The sequence below is a fragment of the Kwoniella dejecticola genome, chromosome 7, assembly GCF_000512565.2.
Source record: "Kwoniella dejecticola CBS 10117 chromosome 7, complete sequence".
Classification (NCBI taxonomy): Eukaryota; Fungi; Basidiomycota; class Tremellomycetes; order Tremellales; family Cryptococcaceae; genus Kwoniella; species Kwoniella dejecticola.
This window is the reverse complement of record NC_089307.1, coordinates 1,452,446-1,476,132: the sequence shown is the minus strand read 5'-3', so window position 1 is coordinate 1,476,132 and position 23,687 is coordinate 1,452,446. Positions and strand designations below refer to the sequence as shown.

Below are 23,687 nucleotides of genomic sequence, written 5' to 3'. Positions count from 1 at the left end.
AGAAAAAACAGAAACGCCAAAAGGAAGATTGCCGATAGAGATGCAAAGGCGATCCGTCAAAGTAACGAAAGGACAAGACGAGAGAAGAGTAACGAAGAGGGAAGAAAAGCAAAGCAAGGCACGATATGCAGTAATTGAGTGATTGGCCGTTGACATGTTATCCAGGGTAGTGTGTGTCCAGCGAGCTTTACTCTCGTCTCTGTCCTGTCGAAGGTGGAGCCGGACCGCTGGATGAAGGCTTGATTGTCCTTTGAAGGCAAAGGCGGGTTTCGCATGTGAACGATCGATTGATTGTCTGATACGCGATCGTCCTTCTGGCGTCGCGGCAGAACGGGATACCATCGAATTCGGGTTCGAGAATAATAAGAAGGACTGCCTGTCAAGTCAAAGTGAGTATCAGTATCTTCCATTGTTCTCAATCGCCTATTGCCTTTCCCATCTGACCATCCATCAATCAATCAGTCGTATCTCCAATCGTTGTCAGTTGAACAAAGTCAGATTGATCAGCATTGATTCTGTAGTTTAGAACAATAAAATACCGTCTTTCTTCTTTCAACTCTCCATTCTCTCTTATCCCATTGTGCTTTGTGCTTTGTCCATCTCCTCTTCGCTAGTATCACTCGCTCGCTCCTCGCTCGCTCAAACCAAACTGTCTGTGCATTGCAAATCACCAATCAACGCAACGCAACACCACTCACACTCTTTTGAAACAAGTTCCTCATCACTACTCTGTCTAGTTCGTGAGTGGCTCTCATCATCAAATCTATCGAGATTGAACATGGGCTGAATGCTAATGATACTCTACTTGACCTCCTGCATTACGCACAACCACCCGCCCGCATCATATCGATCATACAACAACTACAACATGAACGAATCTCTGCGTGGACCATCCTTTGCATTCCATACGACACCATACCCTGTCCTTGATTCGCCCTTGACAGTCCTTTCCCTTTCCCCACTTTACCTACCTCGACGACGATCAATCCCTTTCGATCAATCAATAAACAGTATTCGATAGTTCATCGCCACGCTATCATCAAGACTAAGACCGATACCCCGCTGCTTGTGTTCAGGAAAAGGGAATTCCAACATGACGTTTGGACTAAAGTGTACCACAGTGACCAAGGTGAGTTTCATCACTATCACGGACGGCCTGGACGTGCGTAGTCTCTTTTGCTCGGTCATCTGTCCCCAATTGATCGGTTGTCCATCACCCTTGGAGATACCGCCTTTGAGTATACATATGATTGTCTGATTGTCTTTGCGTCCGGATACTCCTTTAGAGTATGCATATGGGCTTGCTACTGCGAGCTAAGAGATGGCCGCCGTGCATCTCATGTGGATCTGCGGTATGCGGTAGATAAGGAGGGGATGAAGCAAATATTCGAAAATGATAGCTAGCTGATTGTTACAATTACGTTCTAGCCTTAGTACTACTGTGGCAATTGGCAAATTGGCAGCGCGACTTGATCGGCGGGCAAACGATCAAACACACTTTGTGTTTCATCACGACCATTGGTTGCGCAGCATCAGCATCAACGTCAAAGCTCTAAGTACTTCGGGTTGCACGTCCCGCGGTGTCCGTGTTCCCGGTAACGCTCAAACCCTTTCCGACCGTTACCATAACACCATCAAACCATACACACCGTTCGACCTGTTTCAGTCTCAGTTCGGAGTCTTGGTGAGTACTTGTTCTGCGCCCTCTTCCCTCTCTCCTTGTTCTTTCTCCTTCTCGCCCATCTGTCTCCTTAGACGGGAGGTGATGGAAACCTGGTTGACCGGCGGAGACGGAAGTATTTTAGGGATGTGTGTGTTGTGTGTATTTGATGGCTTTTCCTTTTCATTAGGGGCGTAATCTACTTGTTCCTACTTCTAGTCTGGACTATTGACTGGACTGATTTTTTTCAGCTTATTTCGAATTTGTGGGGCCTTTGGAGCTAAAGCCTATATGATCTACAATTGTCCCTCTTCCTCAGCTCTGATCCTCTTTCGTTCACTTCCTAATTTGGGGTGGCTTTTAGTGGTCGTCGTGGTGTGATCATCCCTTGTGTTTTGAATTATCAGATGGCGTCACTATGCTAACATTCAATCCTTGTTTACCTGCTTCTCCTCCCCTCTTCCTACTTGACATGCGATCCATTCCGCTTTCCCCGCACTCTTCGATGAAATTTTGGTTGAAAATTACCTCGAAAAATACACAACTACGGTATCAACATAACATACGATCTTCAAATATGACTACGATTACATCCGAATTTGTATATGATGGGAATTCTGAAAATTCTTGTTGATCACCCCTTTTCCCTTGTTATCATCATCAACATCATCGCCATCACCGATAATCAAACTATGCTATGCTTGCCATCCTTGGGAACTAAAATGATCCAAATACCCTGGTTCTTAAACACCTGATCGTGCCTCTTTCCTCCCACGTATTCCGCTCATTTCTACCCTTGACAACTGAAATACTATACTTCGAATACCTTTGGATCTCTTTCACTTCACTTTTCGACCGCGACACTGCCCCTTGATCTTGATCTGGATTTTCCCTGTTGCTATGACCTCTTTTTAGATAAACCCATCGGCTCAGTACGATCCACCTGAACCGCTTTTACGATTTTCACCTGACGATACCACCGAATCCTCACGGTTTCTTCATATACTTCATTCCATTCCACTGTTATCTTTATCTTGAAATTCTTCTTAAAACACGAGGCTTTGCCTTGACCGTCTCTCTTTATCTCTCACTTTATTTTACTTTCAATAGACTTTGCAAAAAGTCCACTCTAATCAACCAGCACCTAAAAAAAGGTATACGGTCACGTTATCTGGATACCTGGACAAACCGTTGTTTACCTCCTTACCTCAATAGTCGATCAGTCCTCCTTGATCAAAACCATCAACAAAAGTGCAACACCGATAAGATAATTGGGGTTTCACTTGAAAGAAATCTCGCGAAAAAAGATCATCCTTTGTGAGTTGGAAATTTCTCGTCAGTTCTAGTGTCAGTATCAGTATCAGTTTCATCGGCGTCAACATCGTCATCACCATCAACAAAAGGATGCTCGCTTGTGATCCTGTTCATCTGCGCACAGAATGTGTCTCACTCATCCGTGACGCGTCAAAAATTGAGTAAACACATACACAGCCAGATCCACAAATTTTGTGGCTATCATTCCCATTCTCTTCGTTTGCTGAGTTGTATTTCATGTTCTCATTCATATAACTGACTTGTGGTTGCTCTCATGATAGCTCTGTAATCAACTGATACTCGTTGCTCAAATTCGTTCAGCGACACGTTCAAGCAAGGGCAGTGATTCATGATGGATGTCCTCGATGTGAGTGATTTATCCGAATAAAGTTTCGCGCCTAGCTTCATTTCCCATCAAAATCTGGTTTTTGTGGTGTTTGGCTTTCATTTTCCTCTTGTAAAGCAAAAATTGCTTTATAAAATCGATATTCGTTCCTTCTAACCCCACTTGCATGTTCCCCATATATAAAGACATTCATGTTTCAATGTTCAACTCTTTTTTCCCTTCCCCTTCTGCTCTGAATCTTCTGCTCGGATTATCTTCTTCCCTCATTATTTCTTCTCCCCAGAAACCCCGCTTTCATGTTTAATCCCACCGAAAAGGCCAATAGGTATTCGTTCTAGTAGCTGACCTGCATATCTGCTCGCCTTGTTTGGCTCTTTCCTTCATGATGTCAATTACATTCAAAACTCCCATTTCGAACGATCGCGAAAATCCTGATCGTTCACCTTCACCTTCCGATTGGCTGGATCTCTCACCTGTTCCTCCTCGACTGCCTTTCCCTCCTCGACCCACACCCACATCGACCGCATCGAAATCATCAACCGCTTCACTCTCGACTTCTCTCGCTTCTCCTCTCACTTCTCTCGCTACTTCCCCTGCGACTTCATTGCCGGACGTCGAAATGGACGACTCCTGCTCGACGCCTCTTTCTGCTGAAAACGTCATCGAAACAATTCGACAGTTGGTTAACGACCATAATCACGTTGGCGCAGGGCATGATGCCCATGCACGACCTCATGTTTGCAATTACCCCAATTGCAACAAGGCCTTTGCCCGAAAGAGTGATTTAGCAAGACACTACAGGATCCATACCAATGACAGGTAAGCTAGGTTGCCTGTAGAAAGGGAAATTAAGCGCTGACATCATATACAGACCTTTCATCTGTTCGTATCGAAACTGCGGTAAATCGTTCATTCAACGTTCCGCTCTTACGGTACATTTCCGAACACAGTATGTTTGCATTTTTGCATCTTCCCAAGACCGTGAAACCTGTCTGATGCGCCTTCCTTCCTTGCAGCACCGGAGAAAGACCTCATCATTGCGAGACCTGCCACAAGGCTTTCGCTGACTCCAGTTCACTCGCTCGACACAGACGAATCCAGTAAGTCGCTCAACTCCTAAGCTGGACTTCAAGCTGATATTTCCTTTCTAGCACCGGTATGAGACCGTACACCTGCAAGATCCCTGGATGTGGCAAACCATTTGCTAGAAGAAATACGCTTTTAAAGCATTGGAAACGTCAACATCCTCATCTTCCACCGCCGTCCACTAATTCGCATAAGAACAACATCCATGCTCCTGTTGTCAATACCAGGCTCTCATCAGGATCTTATCAGTCTTCAGGATCATCCGTCGAGCAATACCCAGCTACACCATCTAGTGCTAGTGCCCCCCACGGCTACGCCACCCTCCACCCGCCAGAGAGCACGGCGTACACCTTCAACGGCGGGTTCCCAGGATCGGTATTCGGAGGAGCTACCGGACAACCACCTCACGCAGTCACCGGACATCCAGGTGGTGCCTACAGACATTCCCAGCACTTCTACCACTCGCCGCAAGCGCCAGGGTCCGCAGCGCTCACTCCCATCTCCTCTGCCAATTCGCACTTCGGAGACTCGATCCATCAAAGCGCGAACGGCCACACGCCCGCCACGCCCGCCACGGGCCTCTACGAAGGTGAAATCAAGTCGCAACAAGGCCAAAACGGACCTCACTCTGCTCACCCCGGACTCTCCCCATCACCAGGGATCAACCAGCAGGGATTCACCTACGCTCAGTACCCCAGCCCGATCAGCGGATATCCCCAATCGACGGGTTACCCGTTCACGCGCTTCGCTAGTGAAGGAGGAGGTGTAATCTATGCGAATACAAAGCCAAACGTCAACATCGCTCAAAGATCGGTGTCAAATCCAGTGGAGGCCCCAAGATACCAACCATACAACATGGCCAGTGGTCCATTCGGGCACGTCGGGGGTGGGTTTCATCCATCTCAATTGGCGATTCCTCCTAGTTATCATCCGCATCTCATGCCATCTTATCACTCTGCGAACATGGGTTTGCAGTCCAAATCGGCCAGCGAAGTCAAACCCCATCTCTCCGATTCCGCTGATGAATCTTCTTCCGATGATGATGATGAGCCTCTCGTTGCTCTCCATGAAGCACCACCCACTTTCGCTCTTCATCCACCTAACGGTCCGGTTATGACCATGCCATTCTCAGCCATAGAGAGTAACAATTTCGGTCAACTCCCTGGTAGTCATTCGCAACAGCTCATCGCTCAGCAGAACAATGGATCTCGACTTCATAGTGCTCCACCAACTATGGAGAGGTTCAACTCGTTACCGTCTGTACCGACTGTGAACACATGGGGATCGACTACCAACCCTTATCAGTCACATAGTACTGGGGACGCCAAGAGCGATGATCAAGAGTGGGAAGATATCGCAGATACGATGCTTAGCCGCGAAGCATCCGTGACCCACGAAACCTCCGTCACCGAAGTGGAGATTGAGCAGGCGGTCACAGTTGGTGTCAAAGATGGCAGTCAATGGGGCGCCCCAATTGCGTATCCGGCACCGCCATTGGATCACCGAAGAAACCCCTTCTCTTCCTCAGCCTCTTCCTCTTCAACCTCCTCAACGTTGGTCGGATCTATGCACGCGATTCCGCCTGCCAATCAGCTTCCTCCCATCTACACAAACAGTGCACCTCCAATGGCTTTAACACCCATCAACCCTAATGGCTTCTATCCTACACCCATCACTCCTGCGAATTGGACTCATGAAGCCATCAAATCTCATGCAATTTTCGAGTCTCCGGCTAATCCTCATCAAGGTGATCAAGAGAACCATAATCCTGAAGACATCACTTTGACGACTCCACCTAAGTGGATGGAACAGAATCGTAAAGATGGAAGAACTGTTTCCGCCGTAGGATTGGGTATTGCCAATGTCCATTTCGAAGATCGTGAGACCGATATCACCACTGCGAAGGATGACGACCGATGGGTCGAAGGCGAGGGCGAAGAGGAGCGATTAAGTGGGACTGATACTCTCGAGGATGGAAGTGACGAGGAGTTCGTGCTCGGTCGTAAGCCGCGAGGCAAAGCTGGAGTAGGTAGAGGCAGAGGTAAAGCAAGGGGCATTGCTAGAGGGACCAGATCTAGAAGAGGTCGAAAGTCTCAATAGACAGCTGGACCAGACATCCAATGAAGTGATACGCGAAGTCAACAAAGAAGGAAGGAAGATCATATACGCCGTGAATAGTACGTCACAGGAGGATATACCCAAGAAAGATAGTCGCTTTCCCGTTTTCATTTCTGTTCAATGGTTATTCTGCGATTGTTGATTCATTTTTATCCCATCCTTTCCACCACTTTCCTTCGCATTACATCAACGCATTTCTCCTCCCATCATCATCAGTCTTCATTTCGCATTATTTCTGCATCTTCTGACAATTCATGAGGGTCAAAAAGTCTTTCGTACATTTTCCCTTTACTATCTGAATATGATAACGGATACCCCTTTAAGTAGATACAAGTATAAACCCTCGCTTCTGTGTATAACGACCCTTCATGATTTTTCTCTCGAGATCGATACCTATATATCCCATCTGGCAAAGTCATTTGACAAATGACAAACAAAAAGTAAAAAGTACAAAAGTATAAATAGCTATATACCATTGATGTTAGTTTGAATGTGAGAAGTCGAGTCGAGCCGAACGGTGCAAGTGTCTTGGCGATTGCATGATCCTGATCAGCCGTGTATATTCCTCCCATTGCATGCATGGGTGAGGCGATGGTGTATCACCGTCGGTATATTACTGGTTGATCTGACTATGGCTGAATGATCTCAAATGCAGCTCCGAAAGAGGAATGCAACGGTCATACGTCCAACGTCGTTTATATGACTGGCTTCTGGTATCTTCCCAATAGTCCGCTGCATTATATGCATCTATTCCGCGAATTATACTTACTCATACAAAGGCTCCGTCCGATCCCTTCGTGCCTCTCTACCTCTGAATATCAAATGACGGAGTTCGCGAGTTCTAATTCAGAAGCTGCCCCTAATCCTGCTCAGACACTACCGCCGTTATCACCGTAATACTAATGCAGAACAAGGATTGGTTTATCATCAGCCTCGTCTCCGTAGACCCAACTGACGATGCTGGATGAGAAATTGGCAACAGTGTGTTATAGTGTGACGCAGTGTGACAACACATGGAGACTCACTCATCGAGCTTGCCACCTTTGAACCCGAATTGAGGAGCTTTCTTACTAGCTTCCAATTCGAAAGGAGTCTTCCACCCTTTGCCACTGCCATTACCATCATCTTCGTTCCCTGTGCGTTTCATCGCATTCCGACTGTAGCCCACCAGAATATCCGCGAATAGCCTGGCGAACTCTGAATCGCGTTCTGATTCACTCAGATGAGCGTTATTGGGCGAATCGAGGAGTTTGGTCAATTGAGATGAGAGGCGAGGGATGTGCGAGAGGGGTAAGTTGTCTGATAAACCGTCGGTCTGGCGGTGTCATTCATAAATCTAGATCAGCTGATCTATCGGGGATAATCACGATCACGACGACTCCGGCATGATAGATCGCGAGTCTAAGATAGAACCAGGAATCAAGGGCAAATGATGATGGGGCTTATTGAAACGCTGGCAAGGGCATATATGACCCACTCACGAATAGGATGATGACGTCTCCAACTTTGACTTCGAACGTCTGGGTATCGGCCAAAGCGGGTGTATCGTGTACGACGCCATTCTGCTGCATGTCTTTCGGTATTTTCGAGAGTTGGAACTGCGGCGGATCATCTGACAGTCAGCTTTATCACGGGGACCAATTTTCGTGAGTACCTATCATGCCCTTTTCATGGCATGCGGGGAGGACGATGAGACAGGCTGGACTCACGGGACAGTTGAAGAAGTGGGTCTGCGCTTCTGATATATGCACGATCTTGTCGTTCCTCATGATCGCGTATCCTGAATCACCTAGACTATACTCGGTCGAGTCGTTGGTGAAGCGTCATCAGCTGATATTGGTACAAGCGCGAAGGGTGTTTGAGGATTCAAATGAAATATACACGAAAGGAGATGAGATGGAATGAATCAATTTCAGGAGGGGGTATCGCTCACTTGACAAAACTCGCATCTCCTTCTTCACCCAATCTGACACCTACCAGAGTCGCACCTCCAGCTATGACCCGTTCATCGGCCAATAGAGCATTATACGCCTTGTGCAGTATCTCCTGTGGGCTTGACGAAGCGAATTGCAGAGCGGTATTGGAGTAATGATAGCATAACGCTTGTGAGAAGAGCGACGGGTCGGCTCGGTCGGTCCATCCGCCGACGCCGTCCGAGAGGGATAAGTGGAGCTGTGGAGGTCAGTAGGAATCAGCTGAGTCCGTTCATGCGGTAAGCGACAGGTGACAAGAAGTATAGCGAGATTCTTTGGGTCGATAATTCGCTCGAATCTCATCTCATGTCAGACCCATTCCTCCGCTGCATCTCACGAAATCATCGCAGAGCAGTCCACTCCCTTACTTACTCAAGCGTTGGTTCTTTGCAAGGCATAGTTACAGGGTCACTGGTCACTCACATCCCTTCCAACTCTCTGAACCCCGAAAAAATCCTCACCCGCTCCCCACTTCCTAACGTCTTTACGGGTACTTTCCGACCATCCACCTTCTTTCCCACTAACTAATTCCCCACGCCCAGCAGGGAAATCCATCATCTCGTTAACCCATGCCGTGATGCCGTCTTCCTTGTTCCGACTCATGAACCCGTACGGCGGGATCTTGTCGTTGGGCCCGATAAAGGGAGGAGAGTACTTCGAGGCGTACGATAGACCGAGGGAGTACGATAATTGGGTAGAATGTGGGTAGAGGGGTGAAACTGTCGGGCCACTCGATGCACTTGACGAAGATGAGGCTGAGAGTGAGGTTGAAGTTGATTTATGGCGGATTTGCCTCAAACTCAGACTCAAAGAGGATCCTGTCAGTCGGGCAGCTCGGGGAAAGGAAGTGGCGAGGACCATCGCGACTCTACTTTGACTCAGCACTCAGCACTCAACTCTGGCGATGATAAAGCTGACGATGACGAGCGAGGAGCGGAGAAGAGTCAGTTTACTGGTGACTATTAATTATGTCTAATTCAGGTAGGTCGGTCTTGACTTTATTCGATCGAGACGTCGCTCGCCAGGCAATTCCGACGGAAACCAGCGTTTGTTGTTGATTTCAGTTTACCCCTCATATCAGAACAACAAGCAAAAAGACCTCCGCAAGATCTACGTTTAGGGAGAACATTGCAGCAGGACAACGGCTTGTCCATAGAACATGAGAGTACCAGCGCCACCCTCGTAGTAATGCAATACATGGTGCTTATGTTATTTCTCTTCTTACAGCTAATACAGCTTGAGATTGTGACTTCCTAAAGCGATCCTCCCTCATCTTCCCTGATTTTGCAGACTACAGCAAAGTCTCGCCCAACGAAGCTCTAGCTAGCGAACATCCAGCTGCGACGGTCTTCTCGACGGAGCTCGGATCAAGAAGGGCCGGGTTCACTTCCTGCAGATTATTCAAGATTAAGTTTTCACTCATCAGCTCATACAATCTTGTCAATTGTTCTGGCGTTGCGAGTAGATAATGGATGAGTGGGCACACACCATAATATCAACCGAGACCAAACAGCCCGTCTCAGCCAGGGCTTCAGTTATATAATGCCCTTCTCTGAAAGTCAGACCACCTCGAACGGGTGTACCGGTACCTTCCCCGATAATCAATTGTCAGCACGACCTCTTCGCAGATCAGGAAGGCAGACAAAGAACGGGGCACAACTCACTAGGTGCGACTATAGGGTCCAAAGCATCTACATCGTAGCTTAGATGTATAGGTTTAGATCTATCCGGATTGACATGATCCAGTGCCATCTCCACTACTTTGCCGATACCGTATTTGTCCACGTGATGCATCGAGAAGGCCTTTATACCGTGTTTCTTGAGTATCTCTTTCTCTGGTCCGTCAACATCTCTTAGACCGATATAGACGCTATACATCAAGGAGAAGAATTAGCTTGGTTTGAATACCTCGACATATGGATGAAAGCTGATCTCACATTTCCTCTGGCTTGAGGCAAGGTTTCAACCATTCGCTGAAAGGCGAGACGTCGGTTCCTTCGAGACCGAGTAAGAAAGATACGGGACACCCATGAAGATTACCCGAGTCAGTGCTGAGTGGTGTATTGATATCTGCGTGAGCGTCGACCTGCACAGACCGTGAGAAGATCTCAGTCCAAGCTCGATGTGTATTCGCCATTAGCGCGGGTGAAAGTAGCTTACCCATATCAGACAGGCATCGGGATATTTGGCTTTCGTACCCGATACCGTCCCCATAGCCTATGATGACACAGATACAATCAGCCCAGATCCATCTGATTTAGGGAAGCTGGTCAAAGCATATTTGCAAGGTGGCGTTCTCGAGCACGGATAGGTGAGAGGTAAAGGGGCGGAGTGGGGTTGGGGCATTGGTTCATTGTCAAAGAAGGGACTTACCAAACTATGGTCCCCTCCCAAGGTGAGGGGCAACCACCCCTTCTGCGCTATCTCCTCTACTTCCTGAGCGACTTTTTGGTTGACTGCTGAGACGAGTCTAGGTTTTTTCATCTTTCCAATATCTTCGTCCGGTAATCTCTGTATCTTTTTGTCTGCACTTCCACTCCCACTCGTACTTCCTCCGTTGAAAGTTTCTGTACCTTCCGAGGGAGCTGCAGGGGAAGAAGCCGGGATGGGATTATAAGGTATATCGATATATTTTTGCTGGGAATTATAATGTACTTCCCATCCCAACGCTGATAATTGATCGACGAGTCCGGCGGAGATTAGTTTGTTAGGCGCTAAATCGACACCTGTTCGACCTTGACCGCCGCTAAGGTCGAAATTGGTTCGTCAGTTGTTCTCAGTCAGTGCCTAGAATTTGGATGGGCTTTGCTTGGGCACAATATGGGAGAGACTTACCTAAACGGGCATCCTACGATCTATGAGGACACCTTTCATCAGCACAAATCCCCCGCTACCCACCGAGATGACTAGGTTGCGTCATATGGGATCATTTTAATCTTTACTGAAGACTCACCCCGACGGTCGGAGCACCTTTCAGAAACTTGAATCTGTATTGCGGCTCTGTCCTTCCCTTCTCTGCGGAAGGCTTGGAATAGATATGGAACGATCGATTCGCACCGGCTCTCCGTATTGGCGAGGCAAGGCATGTCCTGGCTGTGAGGGGCGACAAGATTTTTCGTATAGCAGACATATTTGATGGATTCCAATTGAACAAGGCCAGGCGAGGCAAGGCAAGGCAGAAGTGGAGGTCGGTATCCGATATTCGTCGATTATTTGGCCGAAGGATAAGCTGAGCTGATTGCGGTCGATTGCAAGTTGCGTTGAATTAGATTTGTCGGTATGAGTGTGAGCTGAGTGAGTGACTCGCTGGATTGTACAAGAGATCTGCCAGACGAGTGAGTATAAAGGAAAAGAAAATACAGTCTCGGTTATGTATGTCCAGATGCGGCTACGGCTATTACCCAACTTTCTGTACTGCCAGCGTTTATTTCGATGAAGATCAATAACGTGACGTAAACGCTGCAATATACAATAACACCAACACCGACAACACGGATCGTGCATATGACTACAGTGATACACATTGGTCATGTGTCTTCTTGGCTGCAAATGCGCAAAATGCATGCAGAACGCTCTATGAGATGCGATTATCTATACATGATTCTCTAGTGCTACTGCTCTGGAGTCGAGTCAGTGGTGCTGGATGACCGCAGGTCTACGACGTTCTCGATGAGACAGATGAGACAGATCACTGAATGAGGATCTTCTTGTAGCTAGTCGGATCAAACTTGATGCTTCCAGGTAAAATTCACGATCACGATATATAATATCGATCTCCAATATGACCCATACCTAAGTCATCCATCCTGTCAGCTGCGACTCCCACGCGATGATAAGGTTGATTTCAGCTAGATGAAGCGGACTGACCAGGCGAGATCACCCAAGCCCTCTTTTCACTTTCTACACCTTTACTTCTCGATCTCGAGAATTTCAGCTCTTCCGTATCTTGCACATGGATCTTGAAATGATCAAACGACAACTCATTCTCGCTTTTCACTGCTCCCCTCAAATCATCTCCCTCTTCTTGTCCATGTCCATTTTCATATTTATGTTCAGGTCCGTTCTTGTGGACGACATTTGTCGAGGACTTGGGGATATGTTGGACGGCGAAATCGGCTTCTCCTGCTACGTCTCCCAATTGAAGCGAGTCGGGGTTGTAGGGGATATGCATCTCGGTCAATTCAGGATCGATAGCTGCGGTGACTATCTTCACTTCGGGAAACGCTCGATGGACTGAATGAATGGCCGGCTGAGTGATTAGGTAGGTCAAGAATATTATGTTGGTGCTTTTCACGCCGTGGTCCAGTAATACTCTGATCGCCATCACTGAATGACATCTCAAGGAATCAGCAAGATCTCTTCTACTCAAATGGTCTGATCCAGTTAGAAATGTAGAATGAAGCCCCCAGAACTTGAAGAAAATAAGGTAAGATTGGACTCACTCGCAGCTGCACCTGTACCCATCTGACTATCCAACAACAACACCTTAACTTCACCACTTGTATCCCTTGATTTGATCGAGCTGGGTAGATCGCTTTTCAGCAATAACGGCTCCCCCGTCCGCGGATCCGATTGTATCAACATTGCTCCAATCGGGACATCCCGTATGACTCTTCTTAAACCGTGAGAGAATGGTCCTCCGGATCGTAAGATCGATATCCCTACTAAACGCTGAACACCATCGTCAGCTGAACCATCGAATGTCATTAGGAAATATGTGTAACAAGCTGACATCGTCTCTCGCTAATCCCTCATAATCTATCCCTAAAGGCGTTTTGACTGTTTTCGGCTGACAAGGTATCAAACTCAAGGCTCGTTCCACAACGATCGTCGATAATCGATCCGCATGGAATATGAATTCCCCTCTATCTGTCGTTTTGTCTCGCAATATAGTCATGATCCCCTGGGGCGAGGCACAAGGCATGTCAGCTGATTCCCACTAGTATAAGACACACCGATACCGAGGCAGATAGCTCACAAGTAATTGGTTGGTCTGTTCTAGTAGTACGACATTATCGTCCCCTCCCTCACCGTCCACTAACGTAGACGACCTGGATCTAGCTTTGGCCTTTTCTTCTCCTGCTTCAGCTAACATCCGCCTGAACCGCAGCGATCTGGTATCTAGCTGTCTTTTGACATGGGTGACCAAAAGCTCAATAGCCAGTTGATTCGATGATCCAGGAACAATCTGTTCCACACATACTGTGAGCTATGCTGTTCCGCCAAACTGAGCCGTTGGCTTACTATATCGGCATGCCGCGAAGACGGCTGGACGAAGTTGTCATAACTGTTTTTGACGAAACGTAAGTACTTAATGATGATAGGTAAGATTAGCTATCTACTCTGTGCTTAGTCATGGCAAGAATGTACAGCCAGGACTCACCTGGTCTAGGATTCCATCAACATCCCTTCCTCTCTCTTTGACATCCCGTTTTATCCGACGAGCCAACATGAGATCAGAATCGCAATTCTGCGAACCAGTCTTCCGCTCAGCACGAATACTAAGACATATGAATTTGATCAATGTTCGCGACTTACCACAAACACTTTGAGATCGTACAGTGCACGTAATTCAGGTGATTGTAGAGCCATGATACCTTCTCTGATACGTATATAAGCTTACCGCGATCTCGAGCTGCTTTCTGAAGCTTACACAATAATTACGCTTGCTCCGTATATATACTTCTTCTCCGGCATCCTTTCTACATCGATAATGTCAGTCCTCAGCAAGAGATAAGTCTAGTAAGTCGCAGAGACTTACGGTGATGGACAAACGAGTAGATGGGTATCTATCCGTTATCCAGCTGTCATTATCGATTTTCTCGGTCACCATTGTGCATGCAGCTTACTTCGGTGGCTTTGCCTTGCTTTAAGTCTAACAAGCACTACTTGTATCAGTCAGTCTGGCGTCCTATCAAGTCATTTGCAAGGTGGAAAATGAACATACCTTCACAAATAGGGGAGTATCAATAGCATCCGGATGATCTAACATATATCACATCAGACAAAGCTTCTACGGGATATGGAGGATTAAGATTGGTACTGACCAAAATCGAAATCGTTATTGAAGGCAGTCTCAACCTGTTCTGGCGTATGAGCACAGTAAAACGAATCTTGAGAAAGTATAAGGACGGTCGGAACGTAATTCAGAGCGGAAAGTATAGCTCGAGCTACTGAGGTCTGACAAACCTCTCGATACATCAGCTTGAGAGCAGCTTCACTCAATGAAAGTGGTTTATGAGCTGACCTTCCCAGAAGCACTTCCACCTGCTATACCAATGACATAGGTTTCGACGTTCTTCCCGTCTGGTCCGTACCACGGTGCCCGTCCGTGAGAAGCCATGACCATATTCTTGCTTTTGGGAGAATATTTCCCAGGTTGAAGCTGTGGTTTCACGGCTGGATGTAGATGATTCGGATCATGTGAAGACATGTCGAAGAGAGTGAAGAATATACAAAGTTGTCTATGCGTCTAATGTCTTGGTGTCCACTGAATGTATGTACGTCGGCTAGAGTAGAGGTGGGGTATGTATGTGCTGTTATCTTTGTCACAAGCATAAGCATAAGCCTGAGCTCGGATCACGCTTACAATGAGTAGTACACGCTTAAATTCCAATTAACCGGGTCACGGGCACTGAAATCTATCAGCGGTCATCGCCGCCAAGTAAGATGAATAGTCGCGTGTATTTGATTCCGAAAATAAGAGGGACGCGCGCGTTGAACGAAGATAGCCCTTTGAAGCGTGTCAACAATAATAATCATGATCGTCAAGCACACCACGATAATAAAGCTTGTGCTCACTCGATATCCACCGATTATACTATACCCAACAACGACTATTAACGCTGATACTGTCGAGGTGGATCCGAGGTAGTACGCTCTGCCGACTGAAGAAGACAGGAGGGATATATAGGAAAAGATACAATGGACGGCGAGCCCCCTCAAGAGGAAGATTTCTCTCAGATACCGATTGTAGAACGAAGTCAGCACAAGGTGGGTGTTCTGCTCACGATGCTGTATACTCGGACGTGCGTCATCCGTATCAAATACTGATACTGGAGAATTTTGTCCTTGGTAGAATTGGAAAGCCAGGTTATCAGCATATACAGATGTCATCTCCAAATCAGCGAAAACAGCTTCAGATACCGATCCTTTCTTCCGGCCGTTCGTTTCCGACGGTGCATTACTGTAAGCCCAGCTCTTGAAAATATCGGAGAGGAGCCATTTGCTGATGCCACCCATCACTGCAGGAAAAAATGGTGCCTTGACGCAAACGCCGTGGCGCAGGAGAAGGGGATAGAAGCTGTATTAGCCATTGTGCAATATAGTGGAGAGACAAGTGCAAAGTTAGTCATAGTCTTCTCTACGCATCCCCGAGTGATTCCGCTGACTCATGTTTCTTGTTGGATATAGGACACGTTCGGATGTCGTTCCTGCGATAGTGGATAAAGCGTTAGGTTCGGCTCGGGCAGGGACGAAGAAGAAGGGTATGGACTTATGTGCGATGTTCGTCGAGGTCGAGAATGGAGGAGAGGGCGTCATGGTGAGCACCTGCCGTCTCCGTTTATAGATGACTCAGCTCAACGTTCGTAATCATCAGGAGGATGTCATGGCCGGATTCAGTGCCAAACTACCGAAAGCTGTGGCGGGGTCTATAACCTGTCTGAAGGAGATAATAGAGTCAGTCTTTCGGGCACAAGCGTAGTGTACATACCGTAGCTCACGGGCCTTCTTTCAGGTCATTCGGCGTACCAGCTCTCGGAAATATCAAGCCGCTGCTGAAATCATTATCAAGTATATTCGGTCATTCAGATAAGAACGTCAGGGCGGAAGGAACCACATTGACCTTGATACTATACACGTATCTTGGTCCAGCGCTCTTACCAGCATTAGCGGACCTCAAGCCGGTACAAATGACAGAATTGCAAAAGGCTTTCGATTCGATGGACGCCGAGGGCAAAGGAGCAGGTACCGGGAGACCAACTAGGTATACTCGAAAAGCGCAACGGGATCGAGAAGCGGCCGAAGCTTCTGGCGGAGGCGACGAAAGTGGAGATGTACCTGGAGAAGAGGCGGCAGCAGCACCAATAGATCCGAAATCTCTCTTAGATCCGGTGGACGTTCTGGCATTGTTCCCGAATGATCTGATGGATAGGTTAGGATCGACAAAGTGGAAAGATCGATTAGAATCTCTCGAAGAATGTACGAAGGTTCTTACTCAGCCTCAAAATGCTAGTATATCGGATAAGAATGTGGACTCGTATGGACCCTTAGCTCAGATACTGGGCACGAAGTGCAAATCGGACGCGAATATCAACGTGGTCATCGAAGCCTCCAAGGTAATTGAGGGACTGTCAAGAGGTATGGGAAAGCCTTTCGGTCGCTTCAGGAGTACAATCATGCCTGGTGTGATGGATCGTTTGAAGGAGAGGAAAGTCAACGTCACAGATGCTTTGGGTAAAGCCCTTGATGCTCTGTTCTCGACCGTAAGCCTGCTCTTTCCTTCTTGGGACAATGTTGACGTATACGAATGCTGATGTGGGACGGTGCAGACATCATTATCCGATATAGTGGAAGATATCCTTAGTTCTCTCAAATCTAAGAATCCCCAAATTAAGGAAGGTACTCTCAAATTCTTACACCGATCATTGCAAAACACGACCGAAGCACCAGGCAAAGACCAGATCAAACCAATCGCCGAAACTCTGGTGGCTCTTCTCGGTGATAGTGCAGAACCCGTACGAACGACAGCTGCGGAGTGTTTAGGTACCTTGATGAAGATCTTGGGAGAGAGAGTATTCAATCCTTTCATAGAGGGAGTAGGGGAACTGCAGATGGCGAAAGTCAAAGACGCGTTTGCAAGAGCCGAGATCAAGTATAGAGCTGGAGGCGCGGCTAAACCTGCTGTAAAACCCGCTCCGGGAATTGTCAAGAAGGTCAGCATTCACGCTTGACATAAATTGATAATTAGCTGATAGCCCAATGATAGGCCGCGCTCAAACCTGCTGTCTCCGGATCGCCACCTATCAAAGCTTCGGGCAAATTCAATGCTGATGACCTACTGGACGACTTCTCCGCACCGCCTGCTAAGGCTCCTCCTGCACGATTTGCTAAACCTGGGGTAAGCTTGAATCTGCTGTTTCATGTCTAAAGGAAGGCAAGCTGACCATATAAATAGGCTGCGAAACCCGCTCTTTCAGCTGGCGCTCCTCCGTCATCTCCTAAACCATCTTCAGCACCCGCTATGAAGCGTCCTCCGCAACCAGCAGCAGCAGGACCGTCCAAACCCGCTGCCAGACCTCCTGCTATTGCGTCGAAGCCGCCAGCAGCATCTTCTGCTAAAGCTGGTCCATCGAAATCTCTGGCGTCATCACCTTCCGAGCCCGTAAAATACCGCTATTCGCCCGAAGAAGCTGCCAGCATAGCGAGCGATACTATACCGGCGGATTATCATACGAAATTAGCAGATGCAGCTTGGAAGATACGTTTGGAAGCGGCCGAAGAGATGGTCAAGTGGGTAGGAGAGGAAGATGGGGCCGAGAAAGTAGACAGCGAGGTCATGATGAGATTTTTGGGTAAGACGCCTGGATGGGGAGAAAAGAACTTCCAAGTAAGCTGCTCCGCGCCCATCTTTTGTAAAGTATCGTTCAGCTGACCCGCATCGTCTTGAATTGCTATCCCAACAGGTGTCTGGCAAACTTTATCAAGTCATGGGACTCATGGCTGAGAAATCGCCTTCATTCGGTAAACCCGCTGCGGCGTTAGTCATAGGGCATCTGACGGACAAATTGGGAGATATGAAGTTGAAAAAGCCTGCCGGAGATACCCTCACCATCTTTGCCGAAAAGACCTCTTTGGCATTTATCCTAGCACAAGGTGAGAAGCCGTAAATTGCCGGATTGCTACAGGAAAACTAATGTTTGCCGGCAGGGTACGAGCCAATGACGAAGCAGAAGGCGCCGAAAGCTCAAGCGGACGCTTTGACTTGGATCAAGCAACAGCTCATTGACTTCGGCATCGCGGGAATACCGCTAAAAGACATGATCAGCTTTGTGAAGAACGCCCTGGGGTCACCGAATGCTCTTGTACGGAAAAGTGCGACGGAAGTGCTTGTCACTGTCAGAATAGCTGTCGGTGCAGGTAAGCCCTGTTTCGCTGAAATAACAAGGCGTCGCAGCTGAATCTCCTCTTAGACATCTCTGGATTTTTGGAGGATCTGAACCCTCAACTACTGAATACCATCAACTCGGAGTTTGACAAAGTAGCTTCTCAGACACCGCCTGAACCGACGAAATCTCAAGCGGACCTACAAGAAGCTGCGCCATCAGCAGGATCGAAGGGTAGAAAGAGTGCTTCGGGAGCGGATCCACTAGACGACCTGATACCACGGCAGGATTTGGACAAACTGGTTGCTTCTACCTCAGTCATTGCTGACTCGAAGAGCGATGCGTGGAAAGTACGAAAAGAAGCATTCGAGGCTCTCAATGCGGTACTGGAGGTGAAAAGCAATAACAGGTTGAAGCCTAACATGGGTGAGATTGGCGGTGTTCTGAAGAAGGCCATGGCGGACACCAATTTATCGGTCAAGATGCTCGCTCTGGGTATAATATCCAAAATCGCCACGGGAATGGGTCAACCGTTCGACAAGTATCACAGACTGCTAGTCGCACCAGTAGCGAGTGTCTGTGCCGATCAAAAAGCTCTTACCCGAGCTGCTGCCACCTCTACCCTGACCGCTATGGCAGATGCTACAGGTGGACTGGATGGGATGTTCCCGGGCCTCGGTACAAGTCTGGAATCGACGAATCCTGTCCTCAGAGCGACCGTACTCGGTTGGCTCGCTGCTCGAGTCAAAGAAGATCCTCCTTCGTCAAATGCCGATCTTTCACCTCTCGCTGGGCCGATATTGAGCTGTCTCGAAGACAGGAATGGAGACGTGAGGAAGGGAGCCGGTGCAGTCCTGCCCTTCGTAGTCGCCAGTGCAGGATACGATTATGTGATGGACCAAACCTCCAAACTCAAACCGGCTTCCAAGGCTACTATCGTGCCCCTCATCAATAGCGCCAGGGCAAATGCCCCAACCTCCTCATCCGGTTCTTCCGCCGCAGCACCAGCACCAGTTGCAGCTCCTGCGAAAGGTGCGGCCACTCCGGCAGCTTCTCGAGCAGCTAAAGCATCAGCTGTATTACGCTCAGCCCCCGGGTCGCCAGCACCAGCATCTGCACCATCGCTGCCCAAGCCGTCTGCTGTTCCGTCCCGATCAATGGCTATGAAAGCTTTATCGTCTGTTCCTAGCTCTCGACCGGTTTCATCGCTTAGTCAAGGCGATGATCGTCCAACGGGCTTACCGAAATCTCGGATGGCTTTACCTCGTCCAGCATCCTCAGCAGCCTCACATGCGTGCTCTCTGCCTACATCGATCCCCACTTCTGCCAAAACTCCGCCATTCGTGAATAATGATGCTTCGGCTCGCGCGTCTCGTCTGAAGAAAGACGCCACGAGATGGGTATTAGATCCGTCGCCTAAATCATCCTCGGATCTGAGTGAATACCTCCAACATCAATTGGAACCTCAAGCCTCGTCCGAGTTGTTGTCCTTGCTGTTCAGCAAAGATCACAGAGCGGAGGAAGACTATATGGCTGGTTTAGCGTCAATGGCCGAATTTTACGATTCTGCTGTCTCGTCGTCCATTTACGACTTACCGGACGACAGACTGCAGTCCATACAGTTAGCAAATGTCGATTTGGCTTTGAAATATGCCGCCTTGAAATTGCTGGGCAATAATACCCAGCTTGCGAACAGGTGTCTCGAGTTGTTGAGTAATATCATCGAGTTGATGCCCAAGCATAACGAGCGTTTCTCGGATGCGGAAGCGAAGTTGTTCATCCCCGCTTTAGTATTCAAGGTTAGTGCTTTCAGCTGTGAATACGGAATTGAGTTGACGTTGGCTCCTTGTATAGCTTGGAGATGCCAAATTCGGGCCGAAACTCGTTCCCATCTTTGACTCTCTCGACAAAGTCATCGCTGCTTCGCAAGTCGTTGCACTCCTGGTCCAATATGGCTTAGAAGATAAATCAGCTGGAAAGACCTGTAAGAACGAGTCCCTGGCTCTGATCGAGAAGGCGTATAAGAAGCGAGGGTCTATTTTGAGGACGAGAGAGGATAGAGGCTTCTACGAAACCATAGCGAGGTGTATCAACGATAGTGGGACCAGAAATGCTGCTTTGAGCGTCATGGCGTGAGGACCATCTCCGATTGTTTTGCTGGCTTTTGCTGATCAACCGTATCTGAGTAGGTTATTGCAATTGCAAGGCGAGTCGAGGAGTTTGGCAGCTGTGGTCGAATCCATGCCACAGTCATCAAAGGACATGCTTGCCAATCGAAAGTCGACAATGGCAGCGAGCAAATCTGGTCTACCCAATCCGACGGTTGCCAAAGTATCGACTGACTCACTTTCGGAAGGCTCACCCAGAGTCAGAAAACCTCTTACAGGTATCTCAAGTCCCCGTGTAAACCATTTACCTCGCGAAGGTTCCTCTGATTCCCCGAGAGGATCAGGAACAGCCTCGCCGGCTTCAAGACTTCCTAAATCCGGTGCTGCTTCGCCATCGCTGCATAGGACGATCCCATCTGCATCTGGTCTTCCCAGACCTGGCGGCATCCCCGCTCCATCCAATCAACATGCCACTGCTCCCTCAGCCGCCACGTCTCGATTGCAGCGACCGACTGGAGATGTCTTTGGCGCAGCGCCGAACGGAAGATCTGCAGCCTTGCAACCCCTCAATCGTGCTCCACCAGCTCGCTCAGGCGGTCCGGACGTCATCAAGGCAATCAACGAGATACGGCATGACGATCTGGACAGATGCGTTGATGCTCTCAAGGTCATTCAACAGATGCTCAGCTCGACGCCAGAACTGTTTGTCGACAACGTGGAGACTCTTAGTGATACTCTGATGGACGAGATGGAGTTCGCCTTCACGCCACCTGAGAATCTGCACGACCCGCGGTATTTTAGAGTGGTCAAGCACCTGATCCAGTCTTTCTCGGGCCTATCATCCAATCAGGACCTTATGAGGCGATTATCGTATTCTCAGCTGTACAGCGTCCTGAACTGCTTATCGCTGAGATTGGTTCAGGCTGATAAGCTAGGAGGAGCTATCCAAGATATGTCGAGATTCTTCAATTTGGTCCTAGTCCAATGTCTATCCACTCCGGATAGGTTATTGGTCTTCAAAGTCATGTTCAAGCTTCTCCTGGATCTGACTCAGGATTTCTCGCTCGATAAGATCAGGCCGGATAACGAACGAGCCAGTCATCCTGATTTGGTGATCAAGTGTCTGTGGAAGAGATGTAAGATCCTAGATGATGATTTCAGGTCGAATCGATTGAAGCCTGGTCCCCTTCTAGCTGTCTTAGAAGAATTTTTGCAAGGTGTAGGTCCGTCGGAATATAGACGAAGAGCAGCTGAGGGGATTGCATTGGGTGATATGCCTTTGAGGACTGTTAAGACTATCATCCAGAAGATGCTTGGTGAGTCCCCTGTTCGCTCTTCCACTCCGCTCTGCAACCGACCGTGGAACATCGTGTTGTCATCTGCGGCTACTACAGTGCTGACTCTTGGCACTAAAAAACCAGTATACACGCAAGAAGCGGGATTGGAAGTTTATGACATACTCCTGAATCAGTTCGGAGACGAGGCTGCTTCGACCATAGTATACACCTACGTCTTCAGATTGGGTAAGCTTATCTCCTGTACCATGACGACAGATTCCGTTGAAATTCGGCTAACGGCACGATTATGCTCGTAGCTGGGAGGGAAACCGCGAAACACGCCAAAACGCCTCTCGTGGCTGTATCTGAGAACGACCGACCGGCCTCAGCGGCAAGTCACGCAACAGCTACGTCCGCCCGTTCTGAGCGCCCCGCTTCTTCTTCGTCTACCCCTACGATGGAGAGTGCGCCAGTCGTACAGGAAGATACTGAGGCTGAGAGACTAGTGAAAAATCTGAGAAGCGAGAATCAAGCGAAGGTGAGTATCTCTGGTTTTGTCTTATGCTCCTGATCTTTTGACCCTATCTGGATACCTTCAGATTATGTTGGCTAATGCGTGACGTTCTGCCGTATTGCAGTCTTTGGATGGGTTGTACGCTTTCATCAAATCTCGACCAGATGCAGAAGATGAGGTCAAAGCTGCTATTGCTGCTCATCTCACTCCCACTTTCCAGACTTATGTTAGGCGGATGATAGATCAGAGGAAGAATAACGATAATCCTTGTGAGTTGGGTTTGGTTGTGTTTGCGTTTCTCATCCCGATTCTCCTTTCAATCCTGGAGATAAGGGGATGAGATGAAGCAGCCTAGTGAGAATGATCAACGCTGATCAATTTTCACGCATAAATGTAGCTCCAGCTCGTGGTGGTGTATCTTCACCTGTAAAATCACCTTCACGACCCGAATCGATGCCGCCATCTCTCAAACCTTTACCCACCGGTGGTCGCAAATCGATTGGCGGACCTAGACCTTCGAGTCTGGCGATCAACGTCGATAAGAACTTACCGCTAGATGATCAATTAGCGCAATACAAGAATTTGTTTAGGAATCAAGCGAGCTTGAATAGTTCAAGTAGAGATGGAAGTGCCAGTCCGCCACCTCCTCAAAAAGATCATGCTCACGAGATTTTGGGGGAGATACAGCTTCAGGAGAAGAACGGGGTGGATCCGAGAGGGCCTAGGGCGAGTGATGTGGACTGATTGGTGTGGCGATGACCCCTAACAGGAGGACATTTCGTAAGTAAGGGGTTGATTTTGGGAGAGAGTATATTTCATCCGATTCTGTATTTCATGTATAATCTTTATTTCGGCGGTTCTCAGTACCCAGTTCTCACTTCTCGAGGACTGACGATAATCATAGATGACTTAGTCTTCAGAGGTCTCTCCATATAAGCTGTATCCTCAGACACCTCTTCAGTCCAACTAGTACTCGTACGCAGAATCGTAATCGTTGCCTTTGTCTTTGTCGTCACTCTCAATTGAGTGTCCAGAATGTCAGAACTTGAAAATCCGACAACAACAACGATCTCAATAACGACCACAGACAAGATGCACCATAAATTGCACCTTCGTCAACTTGCTCAATTCTCGATTTTGCTATGCATTGTGCCTTGTTCATTTTCACTATATCTACACATTTGA

The 23,687-nt window shown here is 48.1% G+C and overlaps 5 protein-coding genes across 5 annotated transcripts; 2 read left to right on the top strand and 3 right to left on the bottom strand.

Annotated features, from left to right (window-relative positions):
- Window positions 1–3,705: 3,705 nt before the first annotated feature.
- I303_106176 (uncharacterized protein) lies at window positions 3,706–6,506 on the top strand (the record flags this gene model as incomplete). The annotated part of the gene is made up of 4 exons (XM_018409478.1): window positions 3,706–4,139; window positions 4,192–4,269; window positions 4,337–4,420; window positions 4,472–6,506. The coding sequence occupies 4 exons, from the start codon at window positions 3,706–3,708 to the stop codon at window positions 6,504–6,506; spliced, it is 2,631 nt and encodes an 876-aa protein (XP_018261751.1).
- Window positions 6,507–7,383: 877 nt separating this feature from the next.
- On the bottom strand, window positions 7,384–9,358 carry I303_106175 (uncharacterized protein; the record flags this gene model as incomplete). Its single annotated transcript, XM_065969321.1, has 6 exons — window positions 7,384–7,423; window positions 7,550–7,839; window positions 8,006–8,122; window positions 8,234–8,318; window positions 8,458–8,696; window positions 8,921–9,358. The coding sequence occupies 6 exons, from the start codon at window positions 9,356–9,358 to the stop codon at window positions 7,384–7,386; spliced, it is 1,209 nt and encodes a 402-aa protein (XP_065825393.1).
- A 430-nt stretch (window positions 9,359–9,788) lies between these two features.
- Window positions 9,789–11,627, bottom strand: I303_106174 (arginase; the record flags this gene model as incomplete). Its single annotated transcript, XM_018409476.1, has 8 exons — window positions 9,789–9,887; window positions 9,986–10,086; window positions 10,162–10,367; window positions 10,435–10,583; window positions 10,658–10,714; window positions 10,871–11,243; window positions 11,333–11,352; window positions 11,451–11,627. 8 exons carry the CDS (start codon window positions 11,625–11,627, stop codon window positions 9,789–9,791), a joined length of 1,182 nt encoding a protein of 393 aa, XP_018261749.1.
- A 624-nt stretch (window positions 11,628–12,251) lies between these two features.
- Window positions 12,252–14,930, bottom strand: I303_106173 (uridine kinase; the record flags this gene model as incomplete). The annotated part of the gene is made up of 14 exons (XM_018409475.2): window positions 12,252–12,289; window positions 12,365–12,823; window positions 12,940–13,168; window positions 13,230–13,400; window positions 13,476–13,685; window positions 13,742–13,807; window positions 13,881–13,967; window positions 14,036–14,099; window positions 14,151–14,199; window positions 14,259–14,286; window positions 14,347–14,382; window positions 14,445–14,482; window positions 14,545–14,677; window positions 14,745–14,930. The coding sequence occupies 14 exons, from the start codon at window positions 14,928–14,930 to the stop codon at window positions 12,252–12,254; spliced, it is 1,794 nt and encodes a 597-aa protein (XP_018261748.2).
- A 491-nt stretch (window positions 14,931–15,421) lies between these two features.
- I303_106172 (uncharacterized protein) lies at window positions 15,422–23,246 on the top strand (the record flags this gene model as incomplete). The annotated part of the gene is made up of 18 exons (XM_018409474.1): window positions 15,422–15,490; window positions 15,576–15,685; window positions 15,748–15,843; window positions 15,911–16,040; window positions 16,098–16,177; window positions 16,236–16,983; window positions 17,050–17,433; window positions 17,487–17,618; window positions 17,676–18,107; window positions 18,184–18,373; window positions 18,428–18,637; window positions 18,691–20,402; window positions 20,458–20,735; window positions 20,793–22,027; window positions 22,133–22,234; window positions 22,306–22,526; window positions 22,627–22,771; window positions 22,900–23,246. The coding sequence occupies 18 exons, from the start codon at window positions 15,422–15,424 to the stop codon at window positions 23,244–23,246; spliced, it is 6,621 nt and encodes a 2,206-aa protein (XP_018261747.1).
- Between the last annotated feature and the right edge of the window lie 441 nt (window positions 23,247–23,687).